Source organism: Yarrowia lipolytica, chromosome 1D (genome assembly GCF_001761485.1).
Source record: "Yarrowia lipolytica chromosome 1D, complete sequence".
Taxonomy (NCBI): Eukaryota; Fungi; Ascomycota; class Dipodascomycetes; order Dipodascales; genus Yarrowia; species Yarrowia lipolytica.
The window spans coordinates 749417-768519 of NC_090773.1; the positions used below are offsets into that span (position 1 = coordinate 749417).

Here is a 19103-nt window from a genome sequence, read left to right on the forward strand (position 1 = left end):
GAACGTGGACTAAATAAGTTGTAATAAATATATGCATGTCTATAAAACGGTCTTTTTCCCCCCGTCCATGTCCACCATACCGACCAGATACAATGGACTAATGTCTGTACCACGTACAAATGCCTCCGAATGACGCACCAGCAAACCCTCCAGCGTCCCCCGACTCGACCCTCATTCTTCAAACCAACACTATCCGCGATACAGTTGCGCATCTGCACCGCCAGTCTCCATGAGTAATGTGGATGCGCATCGCTTGGGATATGAAAACCGTATTCGGACTCCAAGACGAAATGAAACCCAGTATATCCCGGGGAGGCCAGGCGGAGCCACAATGGCAACCTTGGGGTGAATTTTTTTTAATCTCTGTCGCACGGAGCGACTGCAAATCACTCAACTAGAGAGATGGACAAGACCAGAGCCACCACCATGAACATGGCTCCCGGACAGACCTCCCCCACTCGCCCAGAAACAACACACATTCAGCCCCCAGCACCTACTCCCGCATCAAACACGCACCATCTCCCATCCACCATCTCCGCCTCGCCCCCACAAAAGCTTATCGTCGTCGACGTAGTCAACCCACAGCTTATGCACAGGGTCTCGAGCGGTGGTGCATGTGTCAAGCCGACGCAATGTAGCTGTTTGGCTCAAAAGGTCCCGGGTCTACCCCTCTTCGAACAAAGGTTTTATCACGTGGCTCCACTCATGGTCTTGCTGTCTACCTCGCCATCAACCCCTCTCAGCATCCTCCAGCGCCTTCTTCATCAACAGAGCAACAGCCTCGAGCGTATTGAGATACTTTTTGTTGAAAATCCGCACCTCTCGCACGGGGAACCGCAAAGGAGACAGGTCCGATAGCCAGTAGTGAGGCAGAATCTCGGAAACATGCTTGTCCACGTGCTCACGGGCCTCGTGAAGCTTCTCCGGATCAGCAGTGGGTAGAGGGTTGTTCTTCGTATGGTGTTGGTCAGAGTCTTTGGCCTGTTTCTGCGGCTCCTGGAACTTGATTTCGGGCTCACGGCCGTCCGGATTCCTCAGGTTGTTCCGACTAGCGTTGATAATGTCCCCGACACTGTTGACACTGTTCATTCCGGGAGCGCTGGAGTTCTGCATGTTGGGCGGAATAGGCAGCCCCTCCTTCTCCATTGTTTCCTTGGCCTGCTCGTTCTGATCATCCTGCAGAATCGAAGTGATGGAGCAAATCTCCTCCTCGATCTCCGAGTCGCCCTCGGTGTCGCCCTGCATGACCTTGTCGGCCCGTTCGTCCGGCGACATTTTCTTCTTTCTGAACGCCTCGGGGTTGCGCAGGTAAAGAAGACGAGAACACAGCTTGAGCATGCGCTTCCACTCGTCAAACGAGTACTTGTAATGAGGCTCGTTGACCTCTTTGTTGAAGGTGCGCTGTAGAGCCAGAGTCAGCTCCACAATCGTACTGCTGAGATCCTGCAGGTAATCTCCAGTGGGAAAGTTGTCCACGGGCTCCGGCACCTTGTCACATATACTGTCCGCGTCTGAAGATGTAGATCCGGGATTTTCTTTGTCGTTATCACCATTGTTATTGCCGTTATTGTCGTTGTCGTTGCCGTTGCCGTTGCCGTTGCCGCCGTTGGTATTCCTCCTGGTGTACTTGAAAAGAGACATGGCACGATGATGGAAGCCTGGGGGCGACTCCGAGTCACCATCCCCGGCCACTGCAGTGGCTGATGTGGCGTCATTCATGGCTTCCTGGCTTCTGGTGCTCACTCGAGGCAGCCCAAAGCCATGGAACTCCAACGCCCAGTCTCCCAGTCGATCAGACATCTCCATCACCTTGCGAATGATGGTATCGCCCATGGACGAAATGAGAATCGTCATCATGGGCACGGCTGCCATGGACCAGACAATGAAGAAGGAGCGACCCACGGTAGAATTCGGAGCAGGATCTCCATAACCAATAGTCAACAGACACAGGCAGCAAAAGTAGATGCCGTCAAAGTAGGTCCAGTCCTCCTCCACAAGATAGAAGCACAGCGCCCCGAGGGTGAGAAAGCCCGCGAAGATGACTCCTGCAAAAAATAAGTGCAGCCATGTTCGGTAGCTCTCGGCCTTTTGGTGGAACTCGCGCATCTTGTCAAAGCCATCTCGCTCGTTGTACGTGCTGCTGCTGTCCTTGAGATTGCGCATTTCCTTCTTTCGGCTCCGCTCGGCGTAGTTCCAGGTGAGAGTCTCTGAGGAAGACGTCAGAATCATGCTTCGAATGGACGCGATGATAAGACCCAGCATGAGCGTACCAATTAGCGCAAAGGGGATCATGAGAGCCCGACTGACGACCCGCAGAGGATGCAGATCGCCCAGACCAATTGTCAGTAGAGACACCTGACACAAGTACAGAGCATCAGGGTAACTGAGATCCATGAGGTACTGGAACAGACCTGCTCCCGAGGCGATCCAGACCACCAGCGCAATGTTCTGCAACATGAGACTTCGCTGGGCCTTGCTAAGATTGAAGGTGGCTCCGTAGTAGCCCTTGAGATGTCCGATTTCGTTGATGAACAGCAGCAACGAGGCCGCAAAGTAGCACGCGGCAGTCAGAACGGCATGCCAATAGGATGACGTGAGTCCCAGCTCGTCGTTGAGCAGCACGTACTTGCAGATCATGGTCAGAGCCATGAGAATGACTCCAGCACTGAAGAACCCGCCTATACTGAACACCTGGGAAAATGTGTAGTTGATTCTTCCGGCAAAGTTCATGAGCAGCGACAGGTTTGACATGACGCCCATGAGTAGTGACACCGCGTTCAGAGCGGTGACCCACGGCTTGTCGCCGATAGTGTCGTATTTGGTGCCTCCATTGTCCTTAGGGTAACTGTGGCTCGGGTAGTAAAGCCACGGTTCTGTGAGGGCAGCAATGGCGCACATGTTGGCCAGCGGGCCTATAGCAGCTGCAATCAGCGGAAACGACGACGAGATCATGTACCACGTGGCAAATCCAGACGAGCCCACATTCAGGTCCAGGTTTCGCAGGTATCTGTATCCCTCCACGTCTTTGGCGTTGGTGACCTGGTGCAGCAGGTCTAGCTGGTCCTGGCGTGCCTTTTCGGGGTCCGCTCCGAGCGCCGTCAGTCCCACCCGGTCGTCGCGGCCCTTTTTGAACGACCTCGGCTTTTTCGGTAGTTCCATGAGCCGCCACTAGTGTCTTGAGTCTTGTGTGGTGGAAGTCGAATGCCAAGGCTTGGTGTTTGTGTCGTTAGCTAGCTGCTGAAGTATATGACGTGTCTGTGTAAGAGAGACAGCGTTTCGCAACGAGCAAGCGCGAATAGAGGCGATGGGTTGGTACCCTTGGAGGTGATGAGGCTTATGACCATGCTAAAATTATATTGTGCATGCAACGGCGAAATAAGCATGCAGAAGTTTATTGGCGTGGGGGGATGGGGAGTAGTTTTGGGGAAGATGCGGGTTAATTTTCGCAGATTTTTCTCTTAAAATCAATCCATCCCGCTAAAATGTACTAATTTATCTTTTCATAATCCATTTTCGGACTACTAAAACCCCTCATATTGCCGTCCTCATTATTCCCGTTGTGAACCTAATCCAATGTTAGTGCAATAGCGTGAGTTAGTACCGGATACTATAGTTAAAGGCGGAGTGCAAGACCGACGGGAGTTGGGTTTGTTGGTTCAGAACTGCGTGATATTTCCCGCGGGGTTTTTTTTCGGTTTTTTTCGGCCATTTTTGCCGCCATTTAGTGCCCCTCCACCTCCCGACGACAAGTTCCATAACATCGTACACGCCCCCTACCTCTCAAACAGACAGGGTTCATAAGACAGGGTTTGTGGATAATAAACGGAGCAAATCACGAGGCTGAGCGAGGTTTTTTTGTATCTCGCTAGTAGAGCGACTTGTGGTGGACATATCTGGGCTAGTTCGACTCGTCAGTTGCCGTTTCACGGATACGATCTTGGCGTCTTGGCATGCGTGTATCAGATGGGAATCTCCGGGAACAAATATCCTGCGCCACGCTGAGCGATTACTGTAAGAGCACGCATCAAAGTCTCTCTGGATTGCTCGGTTACATTGTGCAAGTGTCAAAGGAAGAGGAGTTTATCCAACACGTGAACGGAGAGAAGAGGAGCACGCCTATAACCTGAGGAGATGTGATCAAAACCACGAATAGGACTCAGATTAGGGAGAGATGTGAGTACGAGTGTGTACAAGTACATACGGTACGAGTGGGAAGAGCATACAAGTATCGAGTTGGTGGTGGAGTAGAACCATTGTGGACTAGAGTCACTCACCAATATCACCAATATCACAGTCAATTACCAGATCTCCCCCTAAGCTGGTTCTATTCATTAGCTCTGGATAGTCTATGATCCGGCGGTGTCAGAAACCGTCTGAAGGAAGAAGCTGAAGGAACACTGGTTGGAAGAGACCTGTATCATATTGGAGAATACAGTTGTATCCTACCACACACATGGATCTCTTGTAAGTTGCATCATAGCTACTGTATTGGTACAGTACCCACGGACTTTGGCAGTCATGTCGCCATACCCATGCCGACTATCAGTTACTAATAAACCTCTACTACTTGTAGTCTTTTAGATCTTCAGAACTAAGAGAAAATGTGTTAGTAGCTGAAGTATAGATGGAACCCGGTATCTATCTCAGAGTGGAATGGACTGACATCCCGGAAGATCCAACTCAGACCATTTCAGATGTCGTTCAGACCATCAGGTACCCATTCAGGTGCAATTCAGACCAGCCACAGACCCTCAGATATCTCATCAGACTCTTCAACCTAACGCAGGAACCTTCAGGTACAGTACGAGCATCGTTAGCACCATTACCACGGCACAATGTCTCAATGTCGTATGTCTCACCGTATCACCACGTGGATCCACGTGCCCCGAGCACTCGTCAATATGGCTTGTCTCGAAAGTCTATCCACTCGGGAACTTGAAACAGTAGGATCTTCTGGTCTCCATTTAGTGTCGAAAATTATCTGAAATTAGTCAGGCACGTGTTGGCCTATCTCTCCGCAGAACCATGCAAGATTATGTAATGTCTGCAGTGTGAGTATGGGCATTGTATAGGTATGGTATGGGCACGAATCGTGGTCACGTGGTCACGTGATCCCCACCCCCCACTCTGTGCTGACTCGGCCATATATTCTGACTAAAAGCCATCCTGTCTGATGGTCCTATAATATATCCCATCACCCCTCCACCCCACTGCACTGATTGGGCTTTAGCTTTAATTGCTGATTGAACGGTCATTCTTAGTCTCACTCTTACCCACATCATATCCGCCAACACGACTATATAACGGGGCCGATCCGACCTGAAGACACCCGGATAAGTGAAACAATCGACCTAGACGGACGCCACAGTTGCACAGACACAAACGGTCACCTAGACGACTCGACCCAAACAAACATTTAGACGCACTTGTCTGCTTCATACTCCAGCAGCACAACTCCAGCAGCACAGATACTACAGTTATTATCACACTATCACATTATGCGATTAACTATCTTGGCCTCACTGGTGACTCTCGCCATGGCCGACTTTGCCAGCGACCTGAAACTCGCCCAGCAATGCAAGTTCAACCTCTCGGCCGAACCCATGCCCATCCATTCCCACAACGACTACACCCGAGCCACGCCGTTGTTCGAGGCTCTGTCCTACGGCTGTCTGTCAGTAGAGGCCGACGTGTGGTGGGTAAACGACGAGCTCGAGGTCGGCCACGTGCCCACAGACCTGGTCCAGGGCAAGACCCTCGCCTCGCTCTACATTGAGCCTCTGGTCGATCTGCTGAAGTGCCAGAACAAGAACCCCGGAGGCGATGGTCTCAACGGAATTTACTCCCAGAACGCTACCCAGCCCCTGCAGCTGCTCATTGACGTCAAGACTGACGGGCTGACCACCTGGCCCCATGTTGTCGAGGCCCTGGAGCCTCTTCGAGAACGGGGATGGCTCACTTTCCTGGCCAATGGCACCATCCACGAGCGAGCCATCACCGTGGTCGGAACCGGAAACACTCCTCTCTCGCTCATCGAAGACACCGACACCCGAGACTACTTCTTTGACGGCCCTCTCAACAATGTCTCCAATCTGACCGCCTCTGTTGCCCCTCTGGCATCCACAAACTTCTTTGAGGACATTGGAATTGTGTGGCAGCCCTGGTCGCCTTTCCTGGTCGCCAACCAGATCAAGAAGGTGCAGAGACAGGTCGATGCTGCTCACGCTCTCGGAATCAAGGCCCGATACTGGAACACTCCCGGATGGCCCTCTGGACTGAGAGATGGAGTCATGTCCACTCTGTGGGAGCAGGGCAATGTCGACTACCTCAACGCCGACGACCTGGCTGCTGCTGTCGCCGTTATCAAGGGCGAGTCTCCCAAGTTCATCTTTTATGGACCAGGAACATTTCTCACTGATAGCCAGTCAGACTAATTGAGAAGCAAGACTTATTGTGAGTAACCGGTCTGATAGATGGAATGGCCAGGCCTCACAGCTTCCATGGACATGGCACGTGTCCTTGACCATTCGCCGATAGTCGCTCTTTGAAGTTCGGTGCAAGAGAGCACCCTAATGAAACCACAGAAACATTTTGACAACCCATTCCTGCGTACGACACTCTAACGTAATATATATGTTATTATTGGTACACGAGTACGTACGATACTTGTATCGGTACTCGTACTACTGAAGTTTCCGAACATTGTAGAAATTACGTAAGCTCCGAATTACATAAGCTCGGAAATTAAAGCCTTTGTTTACTTTGGTAAATAAAGTTCTTTGAATAAGGTTAAGGTATAACGTGATACTGATGAGAGGCACGATCTCTGAGTGGGAGGTAAAAAAAAAAAATGGAGACCGAAAACTCGGGAAAAAAGGAATGCAACCACAGTTGCCGACGTATTGCGAATTCTGTGGATCGAACACAGGACCTCCAGATTTCAAGACTGAGAATTACTTCAGTCTGGCGCTCTCCCAACTGAGCTAAATCCGCGAATTTCTGAAATTTTGGTGACCGTGAGGACTGAGTTTTGATCGGGGATTATATAAGCGGCGAATCATTAGAAATAAAAAAAAGGCGAAAACTCGGGGAAATGGATGCAAAAAATAGATGTGAGAAAAACGACTTATAATATGGTATCTTTTGAAGTTAGTCTATCACATTTTGGAGATTCCTTTTGATTTACTGGTTTTGTTTAAAATTATTTATTTTTTCAGTTTAAATGTCGATAAATTTTGTTTAAAATTGGTAATTTGGTAAATTTATAATTTGAGAGAGCTAGGAGTTTGTAGAGATGGTTTGAGTGGATTATACTCCCGATTGGCTACTATATGTTCTCAATGGAGTATGTACTGTACTCGTACAACTACTATTTCAACCTGTTAATAGCATCTACTCACGCCAAAGCTCACAAGTTCATTATTCAATATCAGAAAGTCCGTTGACTGTTGCCTACAAAGCAGCCATGGCCTTGTCGACGGAGAGAATGGCCCCGGAGACCTGCAGGTTGGTGGCAAAGTAATAGGCAGCTCCGGCAATGGATTCCTTGTCCACGTCTCCGTTGTCATCCTTTTCCTGGAACGGCGATGGTTCCGGCAGCTCCATGAACTCGGTCATGGCAGTTCTGACGTATCCGGGGCAGATGGCGTTGGCTCGGATGGCATGGGCTCCTCCTTCGATGGCCAGGGCTTTGGTGAACATGATGATTCCACCCTTGGACGCCGAGTACACAGTGAGGGCCGGAGTAACTGCTCTGAGTCCCAGAATGGACGAGATGTTGATGACCACACCATTGCCCTGGGCCTTGGTCCGAGAGTCTTCCCGCTCGAACCACGCCTCCATGGCGTATTTGGTGAGCTTGATGACGCCCGTGAGGTTGGTGGCGATGATTCGCTCAATCAGGCTGGTTTCCATGCCCTCCAGGAAGCCTCCATTTCCTATTCCGGCTCCGTTGAGCAGAATGTCGACTTTGGAGAAGTCCACGGGGGGTCGGTCGTTCTTGGTCACATCGTAGAAGTGGCCCTCGTGCTTCTGGCCCTCGGGCGCCACCAGCTTGGGCAGCATTTCATCAAGGGTTTCCTTGTTGTAGTCCAGAATGATCACTTTGGCGCCATTTTGGGCAAACTTGGTACAGATGGCAAATCCAATGCCGCCCGAGCCGCCCGAAACAACCGCTGTTTTTCCGCTGAGTTCTCCCATGTTAGGTGAGTGGTGTGAGTCAATTGGAGACAGCAAAGAGATGGAAGCCCCCCAGCTATATATACCGGATTAGCTTAGACAACCAGGCTAACCAAAGGGTCGATAGAGTTGTGTGGGGTAGAAGAGGAGGAGAACAAGTTGGTTTTGGGAGGAGGAAATAACACAGCACGCTGTGGGGCCGGGGTACGGCGGCTTTTGTACGTGTATTTATATTCGCAAAGTCGTGTTTGTGCACCTACCACTTGACCTGTGTAGCTAATGCGTCGAGACCGGCTCCTGTCATCTCAGCAGTGCAGTACAGGCGAATATACATCCGGAGCCGCTAACAAGGCGGGGGGCCGGTAGCCTGTGAAAAAGGTGTCCCTACGTACGTACCTATAAGAGAAGACATGTATGATTGGGGAGGGGAAAAGGTATAGAGAGTATCCGGGGGGATCGGAAAAGGAGATTTATTGCCAGCAGATCAACTCGGGGTGACGTGATGCTCCCGCCATTGACAACGCTCTTGGCTGAATGTTTGGCTGTCACTTTTGACAGATGACCTCGGCACATCACTAGTCTGGATCCAAGGCTGGTACTAGCGACCGGGGTGGACGCAATTAGCACCACAGACACACTACAATAGCAAACAGGGTAAGACATGGATGTGGTGAATTGACAGAGACCGGTTTGGGTACAATTGTGGAGTATATGGAGGATTATTCATCACTGCATTATCGACGTGCACCTGCATAATCGGGCGACATTTGAGCGCGCAAAAGTTGGTGAAGTAACGGGTGAATTCGAGATGATCGGGTTCAACACGAGATTCAGAGAGATGTATTGTTTTTGAGCAGTTCAGCTGGTGGAGCCCAAGTACAAGATGGAGAACCTGTCCATCTCACACAACTGAGTCTGGACCTGTCTGCAGGACTTCAACGTCGAATCTGAAGAAACCATTGAGATCACCCACGCCCACCTTGCACCACCAGTTCAACAACGATCTTCAGAATGGAGAATGACTCAACGTCTGGATCTGGGGCCATTTTTCCTACAAAAATTGCGCCATTGGAATCCCCTACAAACACTGATTCCAACAAGACCACTCATTTCTTTATCGGGTCAAAATTCAGTCAATTGTAGGTTGAGTAAACCACCCCTCCGAACATCTGCACCGTCACTACAGTGGGTACTAGCAAGTAGCACCAATATTCCAACAACCAGGGTCAATTGATCGAAAATCAACCGTCATGGTCCCCATATCTTCCCCGAGACACCAGTGTATGACCCAAACCTGTTTAAATCTCCCTTTCAACCCCACTTGGAACCCACTTTGACCCTCTCCGAAACCTACAAGTAGCCTGTGCGAGAGTTGCACTACACCAGCACTACGAGTGGATTTTATGATACAGCGCTCGAAGAAACTAGACACAAAAAAACAGAGCTATTAATCGAGCGCGACCAGAAAAAACGTTCACCATGGAAACAGCGCAAGCCCAAGCTTCGGCGGGTAACTCCTTGGGCGCTCCGAACCCCCCACCTCCTGATTTATCGCGAGGTGATGGAGCCACCTCAACCGAAACCCCCAACCAAACCGACATTGAAAAAATCCAAAAAAACGACAAAAACGATGAAAACAACAAAAAAAACGACAAAAACGACAAAAACGACAAAAAAAACGACAACAATATCACCCTCAACGCCTGGAAGAGCAAGGCCGAAGTCAAGGCTCTCCTGACATCGAACCCCTCCACACTCAAATTCAACCTCAACAAGGAGCGAATTTCGGAGCCCCTTGCGGCGCCGAATGGTAGGCATACCTCCGGCCGTTTCAACGTGTCCTATGTAGCCAGCAAGGAAAACTTCTTCCGAAGAGCTCTTGACCGCTCCGCCACCCCTGATTGGAATCTTCCTATCTCCATGTTCCTCGAGCACCTCGATAACGCCGCTGAAGTCGACGAGAAGGACACCATCAGTGTCCTCGAGGGCGTCATCGAAAAGTTCGACGAGATCAAGGGTCAGGTTGGTCTGGCGGAGTTTGACCTGTCCAGGCACAACCTAGACATCGTCCCCCACCTGATCGACCAGATTAACTTAGAACAGGACCCTGAAGACTGCTACCAAGTGGGAAATGGTTGGCACTACCTGACGTCGGACGCCCTCACTGACCCCCACGAACAACGAATGGCTGTCATTCTGGAGACAGTTAGTCTCATTGTTGAGGCCAATACTCAAGATTATCGCATCATGAGGAAGGGCTCGGCTAACCCTGCTGGACGAAGAGTACTTTACTACTTCAACCTACCCTCGTACATGAAGATGGAGCGTCAGACGGAGGATGCTTTCAAGATCCACCTCAACGCTATTCTCAACCAGTTCGACGTAGACATTGATCAGGCCATTCCAGGTTCCTCCCTCTTGAGTGGCACCCTTCTGATGACCTCTGCCAACCATCAGAACATCTCGGGTCCTGTGATCGCAGTTCGTGCTCTCCTAGGCTCCACCCTGCCCCAGACCATCCCCGACTTCTTCGTCAACCTGGATCCCACCAAGGCTAGGCTTACCGGCTCAAAGTTGATCAAGATGCACTTCGCCAACGGCGATAACATCTGTGTTAAGTGCAAGAGCACTAAGCACATCCGGGAGGCCTGCCCCGAGAAAGACATGGTCACTCCCAAGATCTTCCGCACCCGCGCTCACCAGGGTACCCTCCCACAGAGAGGTAAAGCCCTTGCTTCCATCCATGCCCCATCCACCGTGGAGCCCCCGGTCCAAACTCGCAAGTTCCACCACACGCCTGCTACTCACCAGTGGGAGACCGTCGGCACTAAGTCCCCTAGACATAGACGGACTCGAGACACGTCCCCCCAACCCACCGGTCAGAAGCCCCTCCGATCTTACTACAACTTTGAAGTCTTGAGCGACAAAACCGGAGAGGACACACCCGAAGAGACCGAGCAAACTAACCAGCTGCCCTCTACGAACCAGCAGCATGGAACTCAGAATCTACCCATCAACATCCCCGCCTCCGAGGAAGACACAGTTCCCGACGACCAGGAAACGGAACAGGCTGACGTATCCATGAACGGCTTTGACACCCAGCCTGACGCACTTGCTCACCCTGAAGTAGCCCCTGATGTCACCCAGTTTCTTCCCCCCGCTACCCCGCTTAACACCGAGGCCACCAACAACGGCCTTCCCCACGACCACACCAGTCCCAACACGACCAACCAAACACAACCCCCCCCCGGAAGTATCCACGAGGGCCGACCCCGAGGAGGGCACACCACCTCCAGTTTCTCTGGCGAGCCCTCTCACACCACGCTCGGCAAGAAGCACATTGCGGTCTTCCAGACCGCCTCGAGCGAGGTTCCGGTGCAAATCCTGAACCCGGACAGGTCGGAGAACAGACTCTGCTGGCTGCCTTCTCAGGAGGTAGCAAAGTTCATTGACGGGAGGTGCCCGACATTCCTGTCTACATGCCACTTCAAAGTTTTCCACGACGGTGCGACACTCAGCTCGGTAGACGAGATTGTAGAACCCCCGAACAGTCCCCCGAACCCCCCTAGGGTGACCACTCTCCATGAGGTGGACACAATGCTCCGACCGGGGCAGAACCAGTAAGCATGTCTTTCACCTCTACTACCACCCCTTCTAAAGCCCCATGTAAGAGCACCCAGGCCAAAATGAAATCTCCGAATGTTAAAGTCATCACGGCTAACATCGGCGGTTTTAAGATGGCGGAAGCGCTTAACCGATTACCCGACACCATTGTAAACATTATTCGAACTACTCACTACCCCGATCTCGTCCTTCTTCAAGAGACGAACTGGGTGGACTCCTCCCTACAAACCGCTCAACAAATCATTTCAAACTCGCCCTACCCGGGGGGCAGACACTACACCCTCCTCGGCTCCACAGCTGGTGTTTCTAATAGAAGCGTCGGCGTGGGGCTAGTCTATTCCGACAACGTCACCATCACAAACTTTACAACAGTTTTTGAATACTTCCCAGCCCTAGACAACAGACTGTGTTTGGCCGACGTGCACATCAAAGGCACCGACAGACACCTATCGCTGATCAACGTATACGCACCAAACGAGCAGGGAGCCTCCCCCTTCACTAACCGGCAGTTCTACCAGTCACTAGACGACTATCTACGCCTCCATCCCTGCCAATACCCCCTGATAGCGGCAGGCGATTGGAACGCGGTCGCCTCCAACGACGGCAGGATTGGCGAAAAAGTGACGACTCACCTTAAGGACTTCTTAGCTAACTGGGACTTACTAGACACCTACACTCTAATCAGCAAACACAGAAAAGGCCTCTACACTCACACCAACAACAGCCGCGGAGCTGGCAGGCGCCTGGATCAGCTGCACATCTCTTCGACACTCTCACAGTGGATCAAATCCACACAACTGGTAACCAACAAGCAGGGTCACAACATCACGAAGTCCTCTCACCACGCGGTCCAATTCGTCTTTAACTTTGGCAACCTCACCCAGCGACAAGACAGAGGCCCAGGCACCTGGAGGATGCCCTGGTGGGTTTTTGATACAGAGTACATTGCTTGGCTCAAGTTCCACGTCAAATCCATTCTGAAGCGATATGGTCCTTTGAAGCCCAGCCTGAAGCTGCAATGCCTGAAAGAAAACATTAAGGTCACCATCCAACAGGAAGCCAAAAACCGCGCACTTCGAGATTCCAACCACCCAGACAACAGACGCCGCGAGGCCCTCATGGCAACAGCCTCAGACTGGCAAGCCTACCCAGCTAACGAGCCATACCCGATGCTCCATGCTCGGGTCGAACAATCCAAGCAACAGATGGAGATCCACTCCCTACGGAACCACCAAGGCCGAGTGAAGACCGACACCTCCTCTCTCTGCGACATCTCAGCTCGATACTTTGACAACATCTTCGACAGAGCTGCCGATATCAACGACACCGACGACAGCGCCTTTTTAGACCTCTTCCCCGAAGAAACCCGGAGGGTGAATACAGCTAACCCAAGCCTGGACTCGTCTTTTACCAAGGAGGAGATCTTCGATACCATCAAGGCGTCTACGCACAACAGCGCGCCAGGGCCAGACGGCATCCCGTACAGGTTCTACCGCGACTGCTGGGATGAGCTGGGGGACTTGATGACGGACGTCTACAACGAAGCTGGAGCCGACTCGCCCATCAGCACCGAACGCAACACCGCTATCATCAAACTACTGTACAAGTCGGGAGATCAGGCCGACATCTCCAACTACAGGCCTATTTCTTTGATCAACACAGAGGTGAAGATCTACACACAGCTCATTAACAAAGCCATCCAGAACATTCTTCCGGACAGCATTCACGGCGCCCAAAACGGTTTCGTACCGGGTCGACACATCACTAACAATCTCGACACCATGGATCATTTTTGCAACGCCTACTCCCAGCTGAACATGGGTTGGGTCGTAGGATCACTGGACTTCCGGAAAGCCTACGACACTATCAGCCAGAGTTGGGTGATAAAGACGCTTCGAAATGTGGGTGTCTCGGAACTGATGATCAACCGTATCCTAGCTGTACAACAGAACGCAGTAACGAGAATCAACATCAGAGGTGTCCTATCTCGCCCAGTCCGCATCAAGATCGGAGTGAGACAAGGATGCCCTCTCTCTCCAACCCTCTTCATCATCGCAGTAGACGCACTTGTGCGTCGTCTGGACCGAGAGATGTTTGGACTGGCCCCAGGCCTGCCACTATCCCACCACCACACCACTGGGCACAGGCCGCCACAACCCCCTACTCACCCGGAGGCAGTGGCAGCTGGACACATGAAGGTGTCGGCTTTCGCGGACGACATAGCGGTGTTCCTCAACAACATCCAGGACGTGGCCACGGTTGGTAGAGTGCTCTGCCTCTTCCAACGGGTCTCAGGCCTCACACTAAACCCGTCAAAGACGGTGCTTCAGAAGATCGGCCCCCCCGATTGTTTTGTTCCACTAACCTTTATTGACGCAGAATGGCAGCGAACAATTGACGCCACCTGGCCAACCGACAACAACACACGACAGGCCCCGACGCTCCGGACATCTGACAACATTTTCCGGTACCTCGGAGTACACTTCGGAAATCGCGAAAGGTTGGACACGCACTACGCTCAGATCAAGGAGGACCTCAAGGAGTCGCTGCGACGCCTTTCACTATGGGGTCTCCCCTATTACAGCAAGGCGTGGATGATCAACATCTACTTCTTCTCGAAACTGAATTTCCTTGGACCCTACGTCAGCCAGATCGACAACACCTTCATCCGAGAGCTGAACGAACTAGCGTGCGACAAGATCAACAAATTATCACCCGACAAAACACGCAAAACCTTCAGCAATGGTTTCATCCAAACTCCGGTAGGCAGAGGAGGACTGAACCTGCGGGACATGGGACGTTTCATGGTGTGCCTGAAGGCCGCTCGGGCTTACAGGTTCTTCCATGGCTCATCGCCGGCCCTTTGGGACTGCACCTTCCAGTTCTACAGCAGAACTCACAGTCTCACACAGGAAAAGCCACACCAGCGCGTCGACTGCCGCTTTCCGACAGGCCAAGCTTGGGGCTACGCAGCCTCCCCCACCATGCGAGACGCAATCAGAGCTTCTTTCGAGCTCAACAAGCCCCTCACCGCGGAACATGCCAACCCTCGAGAAGATCACGAGCCCTCTACAACAGACACAGTTAATCACAGAATCTGGGAACGAAACCAGGTGAACGTGAGAGCAGCAGAATCTTTCCGGGAAGCACACGTCGACATCGCAGCCGCGAGACGATACCATCCGGTCAGAATGGTGTCCACAGCGGAAATCGACCACCTCCGGTGGAGCATGGGACCACTTACTCTAGAGAACTTCATGTTTCACAAGACCTCGTCTCCCGACTTGCCAAACTTCCCACACACACTTGCACGACCGAAGAAGTGGACTCAACGAAGCGACTACGGGGGCATCTCTGACGACATGGTCTGGCAGGAGGTAATGCATGACCTTCGAAAACACTACATCGCCGACGCCAACAAAGCACAAGTTCTTCACCTCATGCGGATATCTCGACTTCCGCTCGTGAAATGGAGATACCCTGACGACCACGTTTTCACCAAGAAGAATCCAGGATGCGGGCTCTGTGATAAGGCCATCATTCAGGATCTGCACGAGCATATCTTCTGCAAGTGCGAAGTTCTTCTTTCCATGTTGACCAGGATGAAGATTCCGTCAGTGGACTCTCTAAAGGACTGGATCTTTACCGAGTCGAAATGTGGAGTACTCCCCTCTTTCCCAGGGCATGTGAACAGTGACGCCCCCCGGAAACATCAACAAGTCAAGACACGCAAATATCTGCGGGAATTGGCTTATGGGATCTGGAAGATGGAGAGATCCCTCCGGTACTCAGGGGACGACGCCACCCTGGGACATGTCCAACAGGGTTTGCTTCAATTCCTGAAGGAAGCCCAGATGTGTTTCTACGATGGACAACCGCCAGCACTTCACGATGAGCGAGAGTAGACACAGTAGCAAGCGTAAAAGGCGGCCGAGGCCACCGAGAGAACAGCGTAGCAGGGCGCGTAGTCACCACAGGGGACGCAGAACCAAACCAATGACGAAGAAGAACCACAAGGAGAAGTTTTCAAAGGCAATGCAAATGAAGAGGGCAATGGAAGGATTGAGATTAGAGAACTGGAGACTGGAGTGGCGTTTTCCCGATGAACGAACAAACACGCGAAGCTATGTGGACCAACATACAACACGGACTGAACCAGGTTTTTTTATGATTTTTTTACTGGAAATAGGTACGTGCCAAGTTGGACCATGACACTAAACGTGTTTAATTAGTAATATTCGTGTAAGCGTACATTCATTTCAAAGGTTATTCTTTCACGGCAAAGTTATAATTAAATGAATGTATATGCAGAAAAAAAAAAAAAAAAACCGTAGCTACAGTAGAAATAATTTTTCAAAATCCGTTATGAATGCTGTTTTTTTGTTGAAGGCCCGGCAGCCCTTTCCTTTCGTCGGTCACGTGACCACCCCACCCCTGGCCCCACGCTTTTGTGGCACCTCCCCCCACCCACGAGCACCGGTAATTGTGCTCATACTCATACCATGTGAAACTTGCATTTGTCTGAAAATGTGCATACAATGCCAAGTCGCGTAATTATGTACATGCTAATAACGTCAAATAAAAGCGAAAAAACAAGAAAAAAAACAAAGAAAAAAAAAAAAAAACAAGAAAAAAAAAACAAGAAAAAAAAAAACTCCCCATAGCCGCACTACAGTGACACGCTGTCATCATATCATCCCGCAGACAGAACAGAGCTCGCAGTGCGGCGGCGGTAATTCGTATCACGTGACATCTCCGACTTATCCTCCGCGAGTTCCATCTGTTGTACGAGAAACTGTGCATAACTCCGAGAGAGTGAGAGGGCCAGAGAGTGAGAGCGACAGTCCACAGAGTTCACAATGCCGACCATCTCCACCAGATGAAAAGCCAGTGAAAAGTGTCCTGTGCATGCCCCTTGCAGATTGTACTAACAATAATTGTGGTGGGGGTACTTTACTACTTGGAGAGAGACTGACAGTGTACATACTGTAGGTCAGGTCAGATTCAATAGAGCATGTACGTACAGTGTTGTTATTATACTCGCAGTCTATGATCACCTGTCTGTGTCGGTATGCTACATGTATGAACCAGAGTCGCAATTGTCCACTCTTCCTCCTCCACACCACTTTTGCAGACCCACTACTGCACTGCCTGGTTACTTGCACCCTTGTCAGTGTATCGCACATCTTTCAGCTGGCTCCTTCACGTGCCAACCTAACTTTGGTCCCACCACATAATCCGCATATCTCACGTTGGTGCTCACAACGCGCTGTCATCTCCACACACAACCATGAAATACGCAGAGGACCACAACGGCTACTACTTCCAACTGCCCGGCGAAAAGACGTCGCTGACGATTGCCAAGGGCTCGGGAGCGATTGCGGCCAACGAGGGCGTGGTGGCGCCGGGGGGCAAGGAAATTGCCGCAATCGTGGGCACCATCCGGCTGCTGGCGTCGCAGTACATCATTGTGGCATCCAAAACGGAGACGGTGGGTGCGATTTTCGGCCAGCAGGTCCACCGGGTCACGGCGTTCGACATTCTGCCCATCAATGGCGGCTCGGCAGACCCCCAGGAGCAGCAGTACCTCAAGATTCTGCAGTTCCACCTCGACAGCTCGCGACTGTACTTCTGCCGAACCTGGGACCTCACCACGTCACTGCAGGCCCAGAGCCACGCCCAGCGGGCCCCCGGAGTGTCGTTCGAGACCGCTGACGAACGGTTCTTCTGGAACAAGTACGTGTGCACCGATCTGATTGACGCCGCCCGTACCCAGCCCGGCGTGGCGCTGTTCGTCACCCCCATGTCCTTTGGCTTTGTGGAGCTCTCCCAGAGCACCATCAATGGCCGAAGCATCACCTTTGGTGTCATCACCCGACGATCGCGACACAGAGCCGGCACCCGGTACTTCCGACGAGGAATTGACGCCCACGGCAACGTGGCAAACTTCAACGAGACCGAGCAGCTGCTCATCGTCGAAGGCACCGCCGAGCCCCCACGTGTCTTCTCCTACCTGCAGACCCGAGGCTCCGTCCCCGTGTACTGGGGCGAGGTCATCAACCTCAAGTACAAGCCCAACCTGCAGATTGGCCAGCCCGCCACGGACGCCGCCAAGCTGCACTTTGACGACCAGATCAAGCGGTACGGTCGCAACTACCTCGTCAACCTCGTCAACCAGAAGGGCTACGAGCTGCCTGTCAAGCGGGCCTACGAGCAGCTGGTCGACCAGCTCGGCTACCCCGAGGACCAGGTCTCGTACGTCTACTTTGACTTCCACCACGAGTGCTCCAAGATGCGATGGCACCGTGTCCTGTTGCTGATTGAGCGGCTGCAGGAGCTGGGTCTCGACCAGCAGGGCTACTTTGAGGCTACCCTCATGCCCAACCGTCAGCTGCAGCCCCAGGCTAACCAGACCTCCGTCGTGCGAACCAACTGCATGGACTGCCTGGACCGAACTAACGTGGTCCAGTCCACCTTGGGCCGATGGGTGCTGCAGAAGCAGTTTGAGGCTGCCGGAATTCTGGCCCCCGGCCAGAAGTGGGAGACTACTGAGCCCAAGTTCGAGCTCATCTTCCGAAACGTGTGGGCCGACAACGCCAATGCAGTGTCCGTCACTTATTCTGGAACCGGTGCTCTCAAGACTGATTTCACCCGTCTGGGCAAGCGAACCAAACAGGGCGCTCTCAACGACGGTCTCAACTCCGCCACCCGATACATCAAGAACAACTTCCAGGACGGCATTCGTCAGGACTCTTTCGACCTGTTCCTGGGCAACTACGTGCCCTACTCGGGCCGACCTGCCCGCTTCTACGACGTGCGCCCCATTCTGTTCCAGGCCGTGCCCTACATGGTTCTGTCTGCCGTGGTGCTCATTCTCTGTGCCACCTTCTTCCCCCGACAGGATCTGTCTGCTCTGGTGAGCCGATCATTTGTGGGCTTCTGGGTGCTGGTACTGGTGTGGTCGGTGCGATACATGACCAAGAACGGTCTGCAGTTTGTCAACTGGCCCAAGCTCATCAAGCCCGACTTTGTGTCTGAAAACGAGATTGTCAACAACGGCAAGGTCTCTGGTATTGTCTACAAGGTGGGAGACAGCGACCGGGTCAACAAGCTGGATTAGAGAACGGCTAGATATATATCATGTTAACGAATCGAATAAAAGACATCATTGAATACTGCGGGAGAAGTGCAGTAGGTATGTTAAGCCATGGTTATACTACTTATTCGCTCTATGGGCGTGTCTGTAGCGCAATCATTCTATCACATCCCTTCTCTATTACTGTCTATAATATATAATACAT

The 19103-nt window shown here is 51.9% G+C and overlaps 7 protein-coding genes and 1 non-coding gene across 8 annotated transcripts; 5 read left to right on the forward strand and 3 right to left on the reverse strand.

Moving 5' to 3' along the window:
* Nucleotides 1-260: 260 nt before the first annotated feature.
* On the forward strand, nucleotides 261-638 carry YALI1_D07496g (uncharacterized protein; the record flags this gene model as incomplete). Its single annotated transcript, XM_068282627.1, has 2 exons — nucleotides 261-365; nucleotides 417-638. The coding sequence occupies 2 exons, from the start codon at nucleotides 261-263 to the stop codon at nucleotides 636-638; spliced, it is 327 nt and encodes a 108-aa protein (XP_068138728.1).
* Nucleotides 639-729: 91 nt separating this feature from the next.
* YALI1_D07525g (uncharacterized protein) lies at nucleotides 730-3159 on the reverse strand (the record flags this gene model as incomplete). The annotated part of the gene is made up of 1 exon (XM_502461.3): nucleotides 730-3159. The coding sequence occupies one exon, from the start codon at nucleotides 3157-3159 to the stop codon at nucleotides 730-732; it is 2430 nt and encodes an 809-aa protein (XP_502461.3).
* Nucleotides 3160-5498: 2339 nt separating this feature from the next.
* YALI1_D07549g (uncharacterized protein) lies at nucleotides 5499-6434 on the forward strand (the record flags this gene model as incomplete). The annotated part of the gene is made up of 1 exon (XM_502462.3): nucleotides 5499-6434. The coding sequence occupies one exon, from the start codon at nucleotides 5499-5501 to the stop codon at nucleotides 6432-6434; it is 936 nt and encodes a 311-aa protein (XP_502462.1).
* Nucleotides 6435-6903: 469 nt separating this feature from the next.
* Nucleotides 6904-6993, reverse strand: YALI1_D07564r. The gene has a single exon. It is a non-coding gene; the product is annotated as a tRNA-Phe (tRNA).
* A 459-nt stretch (nucleotides 6994-7452) lies between these two features.
* On the reverse strand, nucleotides 7453-8199 carry YALI1_D07576g (uncharacterized protein; the record flags this gene model as incomplete). Its single annotated transcript, XM_502463.3, has 1 exon — nucleotides 7453-8199. One exon carries the CDS (start codon nucleotides 8197-8199, stop codon nucleotides 7453-7455), a length of 747 nt encoding a protein of 248 aa, XP_502463.1.
* Nucleotides 8200-9657: 1458 nt separating this feature from the next.
* On the forward strand, nucleotides 9658-11802 carry YALI1_D07590t (uncharacterized protein; the record flags this gene model as incomplete). The annotated part of the gene is made up of 1 exon (XM_068282628.1): nucleotides 9658-11802. One exon carries the CDS (start codon nucleotides 9658-9660, stop codon nucleotides 11800-11802), a length of 2145 nt encoding a protein of 714 aa, XP_068138729.1.
* Nucleotides 11803-11804: 2 nt separating this feature from the next.
* Nucleotides 11805-15707, forward strand: YALI1_D07612t (uncharacterized protein; the record flags this gene model as incomplete). The annotated part of the gene is made up of 1 exon (XM_068282629.1): nucleotides 11805-15707. One exon carries the CDS (start codon nucleotides 11805-11807, stop codon nucleotides 15705-15707), a length of 3903 nt encoding a protein of 1300 aa, XP_068138730.1.
* A 1385-nt stretch (nucleotides 15708-17092) lies between these two features.
* Nucleotides 17093-18922, forward strand: YALI1_D07665g (uncharacterized protein; the record flags this gene model as incomplete). The annotated part of the gene is made up of 1 exon (XM_502467.3): nucleotides 17093-18922. One exon carries the CDS (start codon nucleotides 17093-17095, stop codon nucleotides 18920-18922), a length of 1830 nt encoding a protein of 609 aa, XP_502467.1.
* Nucleotides 18923-19103: the final 181 nt, after the last annotated feature.